This window comes from Marmota monax, unplaced genomic scaffold (genome assembly GCF_021218885.2).
Source record: "Marmota monax isolate L192 unplaced genomic scaffold, Marmota_monax_Labrador192_F-V1.1 WCK01_AAM20220418_F8-fsc00050, whole genome shotgun sequence".
Classification (NCBI taxonomy): domain Eukaryota; kingdom Metazoa; phylum Chordata; class Mammalia; order Rodentia; family Sciuridae; genus Marmota; species Marmota monax.
The window spans coordinates 8,461,866-8,480,190 of NW_026694552.1; the positions used below are offsets into that span (position 1 = coordinate 8,461,866).

Below are 18,325 nucleotides of genomic sequence, written 5' to 3' on the forward strand. Positions count from 1 at the left end.
TAATACAGATTTTGGAGTTTGATAGATTCCAGTTCAAATTCAGGTTCTGTATTGTATTAGCTGTCATTGAGCAAATTACTTAACCTCTCTAAGCCCCAGTTTTCCTAATGATACTATAAGTGAAATGTTCATGTGGTTGTTGAAAAGATCAAATGAGGTAACTTATATAAAGTATTTAGGGCAGGTAAAGAACACAAAAAAATAGAAGTTTTTATTATGGTTTGGATATAATAACCAGTAGTATGTTGGAGGTATGTTTGAAAAAAAGGGAAATACAAGAATAAATTTAGGTTTGCTTTGAGTTTCTATAATACATTCTGTTACTCATATAGTTTCAATTGAAAAGCTCTAAGGGTATTCTTCATTTTATGGAAATATGCCATCTTGATACAAGGTATCTTAAGAATTATTTTTCACATTATGAAATGATAATTTTATCACAGAGTTCCTTGACACTATATGTTTCTTTTTTTTTACATTTATTTATTTATTTATTTATTTATTCTAATTAGGTATATATGACAGCAGAATGCATTTCAATTCATTGTATACAACTGCAGCACAACTTTTCATATCTCTGGTTATACACAATATAGTGTCACACCTTATGTATGACACATGTACCTAGAATAATGATGACCATTTCATTCCACCATGTTTCCTGCCCCCATGCTCCCTTTTTAACATAAAACTAAAATAAATAAATTCACATACTTTATGTATATTTTCTATTTTGGAAATTTTAGTGACAGGAGATCTATGTTCTAACCCTACTTCCACTTCTTCTGTGTCATAAAGTATCTAACTGAAATATCTGGTACCAGCTCTATCTTGAAATCTCTAGGCTCTATGGCTCAATCAACTCCAGAAGTCCAAGGTAGGCAGGAAAAGAAGTTGTGATGGCAGTAGCTTCAAAGGTTTCACTAATAAGGGGTCAGTTAAAATTGTTATGGGTGGGTGGATGGAAGTCAATTGTAAAGCTGTATATCTTACCACTCTTGAAGTTCTAAAGACTCAGACATTACTCAGAGGGTAAATTTAACCACTCCTGGTTAATGAGGTTTTCCATAAAGAATGAAGCAACAAATACAGACAATCTTACCTTCTGGCATTTCAACTAACACTATGTGGTAACTTGAGCTATAGTAGTTAAGTTTCCAAGTCAATGGGGATATTCAGATAGAAACTAGATGATCATTTCTTGGGAGATTTTAAGACTGATTAAAATATCTGATTGGGGTTGGGCGAGATTACTTCTAAGGATCTCTTTCAATTCTATAGTTCTATGGCAAACACCAATTCACATCGTGCTTTTTCAATCACATATAGCTTCTATAACAAGAAATCAACATTATATTAATCTGCTTTCTAAAGTGTCCTGTATAAGAATTCCCTGTCCCCTGGCTCAGTCTAATTCCAACTGGCCTTAAATCACCCCTCTAACTATTAATCAACATCAGCAATTCTTATTGGCTCAAGTATACTGGCAGCAGAGAAAGGTGACAGAATTAACAGCATACAGAAAGGAAAGAGAACAGAAATGGCTATCAGGATCAAGTAAAGTTACTATGAAGCAATGAGACTAGTTTTTGTTTATCTGCTTTGAAGTAGCTTGGTAAACTACTGCTGAGGGTAATTTCAAAAGAGAGACAAACATATAAAATTAATAATTATAACCCAGTGTGTTATGTATTAAAATAGAGGCCCATAAAAAGTTCTGTGGGAACACAGAGACTGCTCAGTTTTGCTGAGGAGGGTTAAGAAAATTTCATAGAGGAAGTAACAAGCAAGCTGAGTCTTGAAGGATGAGTAGGAGCTGACTGGGTAGAAATGGGGTGAGGCATGATTGGCAGAAAAAAGTGTTCAAAGTCAGAGAGACATGAAAGAATATTTTTAGGAAGTGGTGAGTAATAATTGTGAGGTTAGGACCTCAGAGGAGGCCATGCTTAAAAAGGATAGGCTTTCCTCTATGTTGATGGGAAGTAATAATAGCTCCTTTAAGCAGGAGAGTGACATAGATTTGTGTCAACAAAGATAACTCTGGTGACTGGTATAAAATAGTTTTGAGGGGAAGCAGGTAAATTGGCGAGCCAGAATGAAAATTCAGACTAAGTGACATTGAGGCTGGAGAAGAAAGGATGGATTCAAAAGATATTTGGAAGATAAAACCGACAGAAAATATTGCCTGCCTGACAGCATTACACTCAATGATCAGTTTTATGTATGTGTGGATTTTTCAACGGATTACATAAACACAAAAGATATGGTGACAGATTGTGGGGTGACCGATTTATTTTCTGACGATGCTCGTTTCTTCTCATATTATGAAAATCCCTGTTAACCTACATGTGTCCAAGAGAAAAAGAACAACTGGAATTGCTAGATATTTATTTCAAATTTCATTTATTGGCTTTGCTCACTGCTTAATTCCTTTCTGAAGTAGAAATAAGGAGCATGTGCCAATACTTTTACATATGTCTCTTAATCCTCACAACAAACCTACCATGTTGATATTATACTCATTTTACAGATGAGGAAACCAGTCATTGGTAGAAATCCATTCCCTTTTCTAAGGTATCAAAGCTCAGAATTAAGGGAACCAGCATTTAAACCCAGGTATGGGTGACTTTAAAGCCCATGCTCTTTCAACAACCTCACACTGCTCTTAAAAACAAACATAGAAAAAGGTTTTAAATAAAATTAAAAAGCAAATATTATTATTTTAAGAATGGCTGCATCATTATAATATTCTCATATATTTTAATAAAAACCTGAAGGGAGGTAGGGAGCCAAGGTATATGTACATCTGAGAAAAGATTGTTCTAGGTAGAGAAAATAGCATGTGCAAAGGCCCTGATAATGGACCATACTTGGTGTGTTAAAACAAAAACAAAGAATCAGTCATGGCTAAGGCCAAGTGAATGAAGGGAAGTGAGAGTGGGAAGTTAAGAAAGAGGCAGAGGCAAAGCAAAACATAGTGGCAATGTGGAATATTAACTTTTCTCCAAGTGAAATACAGGTCTTGTAATGACTTTGGCTTTTGCTTTAGGCAAGAAAGGCAGATATATAGAAGGGCTTGTGTCAGATATAAGGATTAACACCAACTGAGGAGTTTATCATGCCAATGAGTATGTTTATGCCCATGTTTATGCTCACTAATGTGGTAAGTGTGCTACTCTGAGCAAAAATGAAACCTATGAAATGGAAGATGCAACAGCATGGGAGGGCACATATACTTGGACAATAGATACACACCTTAGTGAGCTGATATATGAGGCACAGGAAATATCTCAATTCATAATAGATGAGAACTTTAAAATGAAATCTTTTAAAAATGTGCTTTCAAAAAGATCAATTACATTTTATAACATATATTTACAAATCTGTGAATTTAACATAGTCATCCTTTTGCCACTGAAATATTTAAGATCTGCTTAAGCTGAAATCTAGTATTATCTTAGATGACTCCCATTCCTAGCCACAACTTTATTAGAGACAGAAACTCAGGAAAGAGGGAGTAATGAATTATTTTTTTTTCAGGTTGCTTTGAGGCCGGGTTTCCAAGCAGAAATCGCTTTTGTCCATAGCATTTTCAGGACTATTAAAGTCCAACCTGCATTCTCAGTTATACCGCCATCCAAAGAGCTTTTTTAAAAAAATATGTTTTAGTTATACATGGACCAATACCTTTATTTTGTTTATTCATTTTCAAGTGGTGCTGAGGATCAAGCCCAGTGCCTTACATATGAAAGGCAAGTGCTCGGCCACTGAGCCACAACCCCAGTCCCCAAAGAGCATTTTTTTTTTAACCCCCAATGTTACATTGTTTCTCTACAGAGGGCACTTGAAAGTAAATTAAAATTTTTAAATATTCTTGTTTTTCTTGTAGATTCAAAGCAATTATTATTACAACTATTGTTAACTATTCATGAGCTAGCTAAGTTTGGGGCACTCCAAATGCAGCATGCTTCATATGCCGAGTTGGTGCTGAAGCTTATATCTGGTACTGAATCATCCACTTATTCTGTCTGAGCCCTGCTGTATAAATTGCCTGGGGTCCAGGGTGAAGTCTAAGATGTGGAGCAAAACAAAGTGAATTGGTCCAAACGGGGATTGAACTCATGACCTCATTAGCAGTATAAGTCTAACCAGCAGTATATAGTTGTTTACTGCTTTTCATATGCAACACAGCTCCACTCATTTCAAAGGCTTAGACTACTTCTCCAGACCTAGGTAGGCAAATTAATCCCCCTTTACAGGGGCAACAAAAGGTCATGTTAGAAGAACTGCTTAGGTTAAAAGCAGCCTGAAGAAATTAAAAAGAGATTCTCTTTACTGCCAACCCTAGTGAAGTGGCTACAGTTGGAACCTTTTAAATCAGCTTTGTGGAACATAGAAAGCAGTCCTGAAGATAGCTGTGCCTAGCAGCAGGAAGTTGAGTTCTGGGCAGTCCATTTAATTAAAGCTTCTTTATTTTATGGCCTTTTCTAATTTTCTCTTTTAACACTAGAAAGGATACAAGCTAGCATTTCAATGTAGAAATTAAAAAACAAGGGTTAAAAATGGGGCCAATAACATGGTAATCTAATTTATATGATGAGCCTATAGTTTAATGTAAATATTTTTAGGATAATGTGAGTTGAAATAAGATTGTATGAGACATAAAAGTGAGTTTTCTAAACATAAGACCAATTGTAACTATACTACATAAATCTATTTTCTTTTACTTTTAGATTTTAAACATACTAAAAAGTTCACTGCTTATTTGATATCAATAATAACTGCATTGTTCTCAACAGAGGAGATTAAATAGTTTTCCATCTTTAAAAATTCCTAGCACTTATAAAATCTTTATTCTAATTGAAAATATTAAAAATCTACCATTTGTCCAAGTTTATTTTGTTAACCTGTGGTGTGTGTATGTGTGTCTATGTGTATGTGTGTATGAAGTTTCTTTTGTTAACAATAAGCAGCTCAGATAATGCAACTCTTTAGGACAAGATTTTTATATGGAATATTTGCTCTTTATTTAAAAAGTGAGACAGTATAAAATAAACCCAGAAGTTGTTTCTATGAAAAATAAATTTATGATGTAAAGTAAAGGGCCAACAGTAAATAATTAGCCTTTATAGAACACCAAATTATTATCAGTAATGAAAAGGAAATTTTTTCCAAATATTACTACTTTTAATATACACATGAGGTACTTTAAAGTTTGAGAGAAGGACAAAGATCATAGAGACAGGCTTATTTTCTTTTACCCTTTAAGGAAATATTTTCAAAAGTATTTTCTCATGCTCATAAAACCATAACTAAAAATTTAACATTAAATTGCTGCACAAAAATCTCAACATTCAATTATTTTAAAATACTCAAATTACTAGTAACATTGTCGCCTCGAAGTGGTAAAAGCATATTATTTGTGTGATATTCTAGACAGGAATAATCGCCTTGAGCTCACATTGGTATAACCACTTTATTTTTCCAGAACACTTTAAGATAAAAATCTTTTCTCTTGTTCATTGAAGTCCTAAGGACTCAACTGCTTTAGAAACTTATGAATAGACACAATATTTATCATGCAGCTGTTCAGACAAAAATAAATATATTTTAATGTCTACAATATAATTTTAGGCCACATATAATAATTTAATATATTATTTGTGTTCTAATTTAGCTTTACCATTTCAGAGTTACATCTGAAGAAATGAAGACTATCTGAAACAATGATTCTCAGAAAAGGAGATAGATATGAGTTTCATTGTACTGAAGCAAAACGTGAATTCACATTATTTAGACAAGAGGAAAGTAGATCTAAACCATTAACTTTTTAATTTTCTTCATTCTTCAAGCATCAGGGCTATAATCCAACTTGGTTCTAGGTACTATTTGGTGGGCTGTGTGTGTGTGTGCACATGCACACCCATTTTCAAGAGTCTTATTTTAGAGGACTTTTTCCATTATAAGCTCACTTTCTCCTCTCAGAATCTCCCACTTCTCATACATAATTACTTCTGATAATAATTTAAACACACTTTTGCATTTTGATTTTTTAACCACGTAGATAAAAACAATTTTGGATTTTACATGCAGTGAACAATGGATGGATTGATGAAATAATTCTGTAAACTGCTTTAAATACATTCCAGTTTTTATTACAGAAAAAGCGTAGTTGTATTCATCTAGTATCATCTCCTTTGCCTTTTAGGCAAAAATCACATTCTACCTATGACTATAATTATTTATGTAACTTCTTTTCTCTCTTACTATATTATTAACTCCTGAGGCAAAATGTAGACAAGATTTTCAGGATGCACTGTTTAAACATGATTAAAGGGGGGAAATAGCAGCCTCCTCAGAGCAAAGAGTTTTGTAAAGTTCATAGACACATGTAAGAATAGGGTTAATTTCTTGTACTTTACCCCCTCCTGATTAAATTCAATAGCCCTGACACTGGGGGTAAAAAACATGTTCAGCTTCCCTCACACCTTTTTATAGATGGTCTTTTATACTTTTTTTGTCCAACGACATTGTGCCTGTGGCTCTTAATCAAAGCAGCAGGGACATTTCAACTGGAGACTCTGAAGATCTGAAAGAAGTGATAAGGAATAAGAATCTGATACACTCACTACACTTAATTTTTGGGCAGTAAGTGCTATATGAATTCAGACAATTCTCTATAATTCAAGTGCCACTACCCATACTGGGAAAGGTTCTTGCTCTTTAGTTTCCCCTTCCACATTCTGCTGGCCATTTTTTGGCTACCTCTTGGCAAATTAATACAATCTTGGGATAATGAAGGAGTGCATTAACCTAGAAGCTAACATGAAGACTCCCAATTTCTCCAAATAAATAGCTTCACTATGCTTTCCTATGGATAATGTGAAGTAAATAGCTTACAAAAATACAGGTTCCAATTACACCTTAAATTAAATGCTTACAAAATCTGACATATATTTAATTAGTTATTTGGTAATCAATAAACAAACTATAAAATTAGATATAAATTTTTAGGACTCAGGCCATCCTCCTTTTTCTAAAAAGGCAACAAAATGTAGGTTTTAGACTAAGCTAGACTAAGCACTGTGTTTCAAATACATCTAAATTATTTCCCCCAAAAGCATACTTTAGCCAGAAGTCCTGCCAGAGACACTTGCCAAAAATAGTCTAACCTTAACATCGCTAAATGAGCTTCCATGACAATAATGTACAGTCAGAAGTGACTCATGTACAGCTTTTCTTTTTATAAGAAAAATTGATCTGGGTGATGCTACCAAAGGACTACTATTTTATGAGGAGGGGGACTTGCTTAATATAATTACTCATAATGAGCCAAGTGTAGTTACTTTAAAAAATGAAGAACAAGAATTATCACATAATAGCCTACTCCAATGGGAGAAATATAATCATGCTGCTTACAATGGTTTTTAAACACACAATGCTCTAGAAAAAGGTCAGAGTACACCACCAAAATACAGAAGCAATTTTGGTTTACAATGCTTCTAGTCACCCAGAAGTGCCCAGCCCATCTAAGACCTTTAGTTATTTTCAGTATCTTAAATAATCCAGCAGAAGTAAACATTTGTAAAGTGCGACACACATATAAAAACACCCCACTCACTTACACACTCACACAGAACAAAACAAAGCAAACACATCAGCCTTTATGTGGTTACCCCGTTCCCTAGAAAGGACTAAACCTCCATTGCTAATTTCTCAGAATTAAGCAGCACAAAAGTAGCATAGTTCAGAATCAAGCTCCAGACGCTGCTAGCACCTGCATAATTATTTCACTGCCAAGAGGTCTAAATATGACAAAGTAAATGAGAAGTCAGGAAAGACAGACTTTTAAGTATGGTGACAGACCACATTCGTGTTTTCACTAAATAATAACACATCTATTAATCAGTTTTGTATTCTAGAAAACTTACTACCAACTTGAATTTACATGAAGAAACACATCTGTAGTCTGTGGTACAACTTCTGAGCCCAATGTTTAAGGAATCTTCCTCGACTGATGTTTGTATTTATCTCTATTAATCATAACTCTCTTCTGTATATGTTTTATAAGTACTAAAAGAAGAAAAATCTCTCTGCTTATTAACATGTAAAAGCCATAAATATAAGTAAATACAAGAAATATTGGTAAATAATATATTGTTCTTAACTGACACAAAGAATATTTGCACTTTGAAGTCTTGAGATCTGCTAAACACCTTAATTTGTATACTGTCATCAACTTTTATGGGCAAATTATTTAAATTACTTAATCTCAGTTTCCTCATTTTAAAATTGTGGCTATAAATATCTAAGAATTGTGAGGACTGTACATATAAAGCTCCTCAGTAATGTCTAATATATAATAAATTCTTAATAAATGGTAGCCGCTAATAATAGTCATAACAATAACATGTAGAAAATAAGCACACTGTTAGACTAAAAACAGGAAATTGAAACTTCTTAAATTAATTCTATAGTTTGTGACTCTAAAATGAACCCAGGAAAAAAAGATTAATTGCATTTTATAAGACTTATTTTCTTTTTTCATCAATTCCAAATAATTTGATTCTTAATATGTTAATCAAATAACATTATGCTAAACAAAACTGAATAGTAAAACCAGGAATGTGCGTGTATACACACACACACACACCCCTCTTTAATGTGCTATATACTATTTGAGGAAGTTATATAGAAACATGAGAAAAAAGTTGGAAAGTAAACAGGAAGAGCCACAGACTAAAATAAAAATAACAAGGTATACAAATGTAGGCAAATGTCCAAGTCTGATTATCCGAACAATTCATTTAGATCCTATTATTGTCAGAAAAATACATTGCAATTCTTCTGGTAATACCCTTAGTGATAAATTAAAAATTGCAGAAAAGTTGGATATTCTCATCCCTCCGTATCAATGGAGACAAAATAATTTATTTTCCTAAAACCAAGTTGCTACCAGCTACTACTACTGAAGATTTCTAAAGTGGATAATATTTAGGGCTGGGGATGGGACTCAATGGTTAAGAGCCCCTGGGTTCAATTCCTAGTACCAATAAGTAAATAAATAAATAAAGTAGATAATATTTGATAAGGAATTTCTACCACAATCTCACTAGAAAACACAAAGGGTCTCGGTCTCTCTCTCTCTCTCTCTCTCTCTCTCTCTCTCTCTCTCTCTCTCTCACACACACACACACACACACACTCACACACACACACACATATATTTTTACTACCCAGATATAAACTGAAATTCAAGTTTCATAACAGACTTGTATTTCCAAAAAGGTGTTCCTTTAAACATTAATGGCATAAGACACTGGAATGAGAGGATAAAAGGGGTTCTGTAGTCAAAAAAGCTGTAGTCTAGAAAATGCTTCATTCTATATCTATTAGAGATTCAAAACACTCTCATTACTTTGTCCTTGTGTTAAAATAAAAGTTTCTGGGAAATCCTACAATGAGTAGAACTGTTTACATTTTTTAATTAGTGTTTCCCAAACTTACTTGGCCTCAGAATTCTCTTTTTTCAGGCAATACCAAGGAACCAGTGTGCCTCATTTCAACTTATTTTTGGGAAACGTGCAATAAATTGCCTGTGATTATTTATTAAACATGTCATTTCATGTGCACCTGTCCCAAAAAGGTAGTCACTGGCAGAATTTACTTAAGTCTCAAAATGAGCCTATTGTATTTCATGTAAAAAATAAAAAACTGACATAAATAGGCTAACATTTGCACTCTCTAACAAGTTGTAGTTATTTCTAGGATGCATATTTTGAAGCCTTATAGGCTATATGCTATTTACTCAAATACAAACACTCAGTTTCTAATACCTGTGAAAAGCTAAAACCAAATATGACCCTCTAAACCAATGCTTTTTTTTCCCCTGGACTTCACTGTAAGTCCACTGAAAAAATCTTGCAGCTGTGAGCTACTGTGCACCTTAAAATATGAGAATATTAAGTTAAAGTACCTCGTTAGGAGTTTGCATTTATACAATTCTACAGTAAAATAATGAATGTCCACACATTAATCTTGAAGCAAAGTTGTAATTATTTCATTCCTTCAAGATCCCCCTAATGCCCTTATTAAGTATGTAAAACAAAATGCTATGATTATTACTTCACCTATGGAGGTTAAGCAACTTGTCCCAAGTACCAACAGTTAGCAAGGACCAGTTTTTTGTTGGATAGACACTGTGCATATTATAACTATAGAAATGGTGTCATATAATTGTCCTGAAAAATGAACAAAAACAGGAAATTCCTTTACTAATAGCTTATTATTTAAGGAATTTTCTTCTTTTGAAATAATTTTGGAACACAATTTGCTAGAAATCTAAATTTGAACAAATAAATCAGATGGCATGCTAGATAGCTTTTTGTGAGATCAAACATTAAGAACAAAGTTTTAACAACTGTATGGAGGCTCTCATTACTTTGTCCTTGTGTTAGATGAAACAAAATAAACAAACTACAATTAATCCAGGGTAATTGTAGTTTAAAGTGTGAATGTGAATGATTATCTGCCAGGCTGGGGCATTATATTTTTTCTAGGTTCTCCCTTCAAAATCAAAAATACATAAAAGTATACAAAATGTGTAAGATAAAAGAGGCATTAACTATTTTTTAAAAGCTTAAAAGGAAAGAAACAATGAATGACTTAGTACAGAAATATTTTTGGTAACCCGTGGATATTTGGTCATTGATTTTCAAGTTATAAAAAATGAGCTGGCCATTGTGGGGAGTTCAAAGTATCTATGGCATAATACATGTAACTACAGTATTTTATAATATGATAATATATATCAACAACATTTTATAAGAGAAGGTAATTGGTCAAAGAGAAGGAAAAACCTGACATGAAAGGAGTCAAGAATGTTGACAGTTCAGTAAAGGAAAAGGAGTTAAAATATCAGGCTCAAGTTCCATAAGATTTTTTTTTTTAATGCAGAAGCAGAGGTAACAAAAATTGGTCTTCACCTGGTAAGTGTGTACTCCCTGAGTCCTGAATGCAAATTCATGGCAGAAAAAGTACCTATGCATCCACGCAATCTTTTGTCTCGACCAATCTTCCATGTTACAAACAGTGGGCTGTAATGGAAGATAAAAATAGGGTAAATCAATCAATTCAACTCAAGCAAGTATTTATTGAGTATTTAGCATACACTAGGTTAGGTGCCCAAAAGACAGGCCCTCAAAGAACTTAATAGTACTATATTTAGCAAAACTGTACATTTTATTGAGTGTGTCCTATATGATAGGTACCATAGTAAATGTTTTAGCCAACTATTTATGTTAATCCTCATCAATTACTCTAGGAGACTGATACATCCCTATTACAGATGAGGTAGTCCCACAGCTGATATATAATAAATTAGTTTTTCAAACCTGGGCAACATCAATTATAGAGCCTTAACTCTATGTGATGGATGACTGATTCCTCATTTAAACCTCAAGTTACTGTTGATACATATCTGCAATTTGGAAAATCAGGGAGGAAATCAATAACCTCAATACTTCAATAAACATTTTCTGACAATATAGGGGCTATATATGTACTATAAAGAGGTTATGAAAGATACATGGATGCCTAAAGGTCTTTGCTCTCCAGGAGCCAGTACAGGAGGCAGGCATGTTCAGAGCTAACTAATAATATAAGGCAAAAGGAAACAATTACTATAAACCATATACAAAATTCCACAAGTCAAGCCACTAGTGTACAAAAAAATTCATCAAATTTGATAATTCTGTTTGGCCTAGAAAAATCAGTAGAGTTCAGAGAGGCAAAGGGCAATAGCAAACATTAAACTACTACTCATAAATTAGAAATTTTACTTTAATTTTTATATAAACATATTGCCTATAAGTACAATCTATCAAGTATCAAAGAGCAAAGTGGCAATTATAATAAAATGGCCTGGGCCTGGGCCTGGGGCTCAGTGGTAGTGCACTTGCCTGGCATGTGTGAGGCACTGGGTTCAATTCTCAGCACCGCATATAAATAAGTAAAACAAAGGTCTATCAACAATTAAAAAATAAAACATTTTTTTTAAAAAAATGGCCTAAGTATAATGTGGTTTCAAATGAAATTTAACACAGTGTATGTTTGGATTCTGCAGTAAACCATGACAGACTCAATTAATGGTCAAATCCAAAAGCGAATGTGTTCTAATTAGAAGCCACTTTATATGTCAAGTTTTTTAAAAATATTTTTGTTTTATTTATTTATTTTTATGTGGTGCTGAGTATCGAACCCAGAGCCTCACACGCGCTAGGTGAGTGCTCCACCACTGAGCCACAATCCCAGCCCCTATATGTTACTTTTTATGAAATAAATTAATTTACATATTTTAGAACATTTCATAAAAAGATAAATATCCCAAGATGGGGATGATATGTACTAATATGAGTATTTACATTAAACTGGTATAATTTGCGTGTTTTCTAAGAATTTAAATTTTAGAGAGATATCCCATATCATGTTTCTTATAATACACTGGTGAGTTAAAGAAACTTATTTCTTTAAAACACTCCAGTCAGTCATCAGCAGTTAGAATAAAAAGATATTCCATTCAAGCATTTCAATCACCATCCTCAAACATGTGAATCATGCCATGTTCTGATAAACAGGCACAATGGTAGATAGGTTCCTAATTGAATAAAGTATATAAACATGGAAGCAATACTAAGAGTTGCCTTCTACCAACAGCCAAATGTCCAATAGCATAGAAAAGGATGACTAAAGTAAAACATCAAAGTTAGCATTCAAATAGTAGATAACCTATGGTAATGTTATGAAAATGAAAAGCAAAAAGTAAATGCCAGGTTTTCTGCTTTCTATATTATAAGTACAAAATATAAATTTAGACAAGATTCTAATTAATGCTCCATTTGGAAACTCTTCTCTAGTGTTGATCAGAAGAATTAGATAGGATTACTTTCTCATCCATTCTTTTACATACTAGTATACTGATATGTACACATTATCTTTTTTTTAATTTTTATTGTTGGTTGCTCAAAACATTACATAGTTCTTGATATATCATATTTCACACTTTGATTCAAGTGGGTTATGAACTCCCATTTTTACCCCATATACAGATTGCAGAATCACATCAGTTACACATTCATTGATTTACATATTGCCATACTAGTGTCTGTTGTGTTCTGCTGCCTTTCCTATCCTCTACTATCCCCCTCCCCTCCCCTACCCTCCCCTCCCCTCTTCTCTCTCTACCCCATCTACTGTCATTCATTTCTCCCCCTTGTATTATTTTTCCCTTTCCCCTCACTTCTTCTTGTATGTAATTTTGTATAACCCTGAGGGTCTCCTTCCATTTCCATGCAATTTCCCTTCTGTCTCCCTTTCCCTCCCACCTCATGTCTCTGTTTAATGTTAATCTTCTTCTCATGCTCTTAGTCCCTACTCTGTTCTTAGTTACTCTCCTTATATCAAAGAAGACATTTGGCATTTGTTTTTTAGGGATTGGCTAGCTTCACTTAGCATAATCTGCTCTAATGTCATCCATTTCCCTGCAAATTCTATGATTTTGTCATTTTTTAATGCAGAGTAATACTCCATTGTGTATAAATGCCACATTTTTTTTTATCCATTCGTCTATTGAAGGGCATCTAGGTTGGTTCCACAGTCTTGCTATTGTGAATTGTGCTGCTATGAACATCGATGTAGCAGTGTCCCTGTAGCATGCTCTTTTTAGGTCTTTAGGGAATAGACCAAGAAGGGGAATAGCTGGGTCAAATGGTGGCTCCATTCCCAGCTTTCCAAGAAAGCTCCATACTGCTTTCCAAATTGGCTGCACCAATTTGCAGTCCCACCAGCAATGTACAAGTGTACCCTTTTCCCCACATCCTCGCCAGCACTTGTTGTTGTTTGACTTCATAATGGCTGCCAATCTTACTGGAGTGAGATGGTATCTTAGGGTGGTTTTCATTTGCATTTCTCTGACTGCTAGAGATGGTGAGCATTTTTTCATGTACTTGTTGATTGATTGTATGTCCTCCTCTGAGAAGTGTCTATTCAGGTCCTTGGCCCATTTGTTGATTGGGTTATTTGTTATCTTATTGTCTAATTTTTTGAGTTCTTTGTATACTCTGGATATTAGGGCTCTATCTGAAGTGTGAGGAGTAAAGATTTGTTCCCAGGATGTAGGCTCCCTATTTACCTCTCTTATTGTTTCTTTTGCTGAGAAAAAAACTTTTTAGTTTGAGTAAGTCCCAATTGTTGATTCTAGTTATTAACTCTTGTGCTATGGGTGTCCTATTGAGGAATTTGGAGCCCGACCCCACAGTATGTAGATCGTAGCCAACTTTTTCTTCTATCAGATGCTGTGTCTCTGATTTGATATCAAGCTCCTTGATCCATTTTGAGTTAACTTTTGTGCATGGCGAGAGAAAGGGATTCAGTTTCATTTTGTTGCATATGGATTTCCAGTTTTCCCAGCACCATTTGTTGAAGATGCTATCCTTCCTCCATTGCATGCTTTTAGCCCCTTTATCAAATATAAGATAGTTGTAGTTTTGTGGATTGGTTTCTGTGTCCTCTATTCTGTACCATTGGTCCACCCACCTGTTTTGGTACCAGTACCATGCTGTTTTTGTTACTATTGCTCTGTAGTATAGTTTGAAGTCTGGTATCGCTATACCGCCTGATTCACACTTCCTGCTTAGCATTGTTTTTGCTATTCTGGGTCTTTTATTTTTCCATATGAATTTCATGATTGCTTTCTCTATTTCTACAAGAAATGCCGTTGGGATTTTGATTGGCATTGCATTAAACCTATAGAGAACTTTTGGTAATATCGCCATTTTGATGATGTTAGTTCTGCCTATCCATGAACAGGGTATATTTTTCCATCTTCTAAGATCTTCTTCTATTTCTCTCTTTAGGGTTCTGTAGTTTTCATTGTATAAGTCTTTCACCTCTTTTGGTAGGTTGATTCCCAAGTATTTTATTTTTTTTGAGGATATTGTGAATGGAGTGGTTGTCCTCATTTCCATTTCAGAGGATTTGTCACTGATATACAGGAATGCCTTTGATTTATGCATGTTGATTTTATATCCTGCCACTTTGCTGAATTCATTTATTAGCTCTAATAGTTTCTTTGTAGACCCTTTTGGGTCTGCTAGGTATAGAATCATGTCGATGCAAATAGTGATAATTTAAGTTCTTCTTTTCCTATTTTTATGCCTTTAATTTCTTTCGTCTGTCTAATTGCTCTGGCCAGTGTACACATTATCTTAAAGTTGAATTTTACCTATTCATTTTGCACTTTCTAACTTGGTAGCGTCAACATCAGAAACAATTTTATGGATATTAAGATATCAATCCTCTCCCATCACAAAGATTATACATAGTATTTCTATGTAAAACAAGTCCTTCAACAGCTTTTGCAGCCTCAGAATGAAGTGAATCAGACTCTAATATACATAATAACAGGTCTTTAAAATAGCAATGATGGCTTTCTTGATAACAGAACTATGTTATATAGTCTTTTCCTCAGTGACTTGAGAAACCTCTAAAAAATGTGAATTTATTTCCTATGATAACCACTAGAAATAAAAATCTTTTATAAGTACTTTATCTTTCATTCTATTATTTATCCCACTAAATTTTATACATAAACATTCATACTATAATACAACCCTATATACCCAAAATGTAAAGGATAAGCAGAAAAAGTACACAAACTAAAGAATATACTGTACTATAAAATATGATGGAGGGTGTTCAAACATATGATAGGGGGAATTATATACAGTTTCCTATAATACCATGCTATCATTGATTTAACTTGGGGCATAAAAGAGCTAGAGGGTAAATTGTATTTCTGCAAGGCAGCCTGGAGAGCAAAGACATTCCACAGTAAGTGAGTGCATGGGAATGTAAAAGTGCACAGTATATTCAGGTAACAAGAAGTTGTTTGACAGTCTTGCTAACTTGTTATGCTGTCTTTTATACTTAATACTCTTTGAATTTTAGGAGCTGTTGAGTATGTGTTGTTAAGAACCCTCTAAGTATATGCATAATAGTCTATACTCTACCTGTTCCTTGCCTGTCCCAGGCAACATCCACTTTTATAGTTGCAATTATGGGAAAATATCTGTGTCAAAGATAGATGAATTACTACTGAAACTCTCTATTATGTTTAGGACAGACACCTGAAGAGGGAAGAAATCAGATTTTAGTTGACAGAATAAAACTATTACTCAATAATCTGGAACTCCGGTTTCTCATTTACAAATGCTCATCCAACATCTTTTATAAAAACACATACTTGGAACTAAAATTAACCAAAAGGTTTAAAAGCAACATTTAATGGGGTAAAGAACCCAGGAAGTTAAGAATTTTAAAGCAGACTGAAACAGAATAAACATCACTGAGCACAAGAAATTGCATCTTCTGTGTGATAACTACTTTGTACAGGGCAATGACTATAAGAACATTAAATATGTATTATCTAAAAATAGCAAAAAAAATTTCTTCACCCAACACACAGAAGAAAAATAGGTAATTTCATTCTTAAATGTGCTAATAAAACATGTATGAGTTCCTAAAAGGATGTAAGACACCAGCATAACCAGAAAAAAAAAATCAAAGTAGAAAAAGGTTTTTAAGCCTGTTGAGAGGAACTGTTCAACGACAAGGAAATGAGGAAAATGGTTCATAGTAAAGAGAAGATTCAGTGTTTGGGGGAAATGCTTTTGCTATATGGTTTAAGGCCACCTACATACAATGAAAAATGTGGCATACTAGACAGGAGCACAAAATGAGATAATGGAAATGTTTATCTGAGGGTAACCAGACATAGATTTATAAGGAATTATCCTACTTCTGAACATTTTGTGCCATTATGTGCAGAGAAGCCTTTGAATGAAAGTGAATCCGTTTTTTCAAGTCTGTAGACAGGAACAGGAAGTAACCATCTAGATGAATCTTGTCAGCCAACTGGCAGCCAGTTTTGTCAGGTCAACAGTACCTCTCAGGGAAATTTAGATGCACACAATCACAGAAAGTATAAAAAGCAACATAAATCTGCATAGGACACTCCCCAGTCGAAGTGCATGCCATTTCCAATGCTCTTCCTTCCAAGACTGTACTAGTGATACAAACCAAAACAGATCAGAAATATGTTTGTGGGCGTGGAGTGAAATTGAACAAGACCATGAAAAAGATATATTTACTTAATAATAATGTGCCTTAGGGGTTGGGGTTGTGGCACAGTGGTAGAGCACTTGTCTAGCATGTGTGAGGCCATGGGTTCGAGTCTCAGCACCACATATAAATAAAATAAAGGTCCATTTTCAACTAAAATAAATATATACTTAAATAATAATAATAATAATAATAAGCCTTAAATCCTTTCTCTCCTGCCATACCAATGCAAAATTGGAAGTTAAAAAAAATACTCTTAGATTACTGCAACCTCGCGCTCTAGCAATTTGCTTATATTCAGAGTTAGATTCTTTAGAACGAGATTTATAAGTAACATTAACAAAATAATATAGGAACCTACCAATACAGTAATAATTTACTAAAATAGGTATACTTAATTAGGTTATTTATATTAAAGGTAGATACAGGAAAAGAAAGAAGCCCTACAGCTTGGTTCTTTTCTTCTAGTACCAAATAACAGTTGTTTCTCAATTGCACTTGGATTACTTAGCAAATTAGCACAAAAATATAAATATACTACTCATAACTTCTAACTACACTCAGAATCATAATTCTCCATGATCCAGAAGATTAAATAAAAATTGAAATGATGGTATCTTCTACCACCAGGTTAAAACCTTTCACTATTTAAATAAAAATAAACGATATATTTCATTTCCACACCATATAATTTATAGGTTCAATTCACAGAAACATACAAAATACAGTTAAATCTTGTGGTAGTTAGCAAGAAGCTATATATTTCATTTCTAAACCATATAAGCTACAAATTCAATTCATAAACATAACTAATATGATTAAATGATGATGTATTCTTTCCACCATCAGGTTAAAATGCCAAACTATCTAATCTATAGGTTCAGTTCATAAAAACATAATAAATATGGTTAAATCTTACAGTTGTTATCAAGAAGACTGTATATTTCATTTCTAAACCATATCAGCTACTAGTTCAATTCATAAAAACATACCTAATATGGTAAAATCTTATATTAGTCAGTCAGTCTAGCATAACAAAATACCATAGACTGGGGGGCTTAAATGCCAGAAATTTATTTTCTCATAGTTCTGGAGGCTATAAATACAAAGATCAGTGTTATAGCAGGGTTTGGATCCTGGTGAGGGC

At 33.8% G+C, this 18,325-nt stretch overlaps 1 protein-coding gene across 1 annotated transcript in view; it reads right to left on the reverse strand.

Moving 5' to 3' along the window:
• Positions 1 to 18,325, reverse strand: part of Ammecr1 (AMMECR nuclear protein 1) — a 123,946-nt gene that overhangs the window by 51,958 nt on the left and 53,663 nt on the right. Inside the window, exon 2 of the mRNA XM_046420830.2 lies at positions 10,986 to 11,096. Coding sequence (XP_046276786.1) covers positions 10,986 to 11,096 — 111 coding nt within the window. The remainder of the gene's footprint in view (positions 1 to 10,985; positions 11,097 to 18,325) is intronic.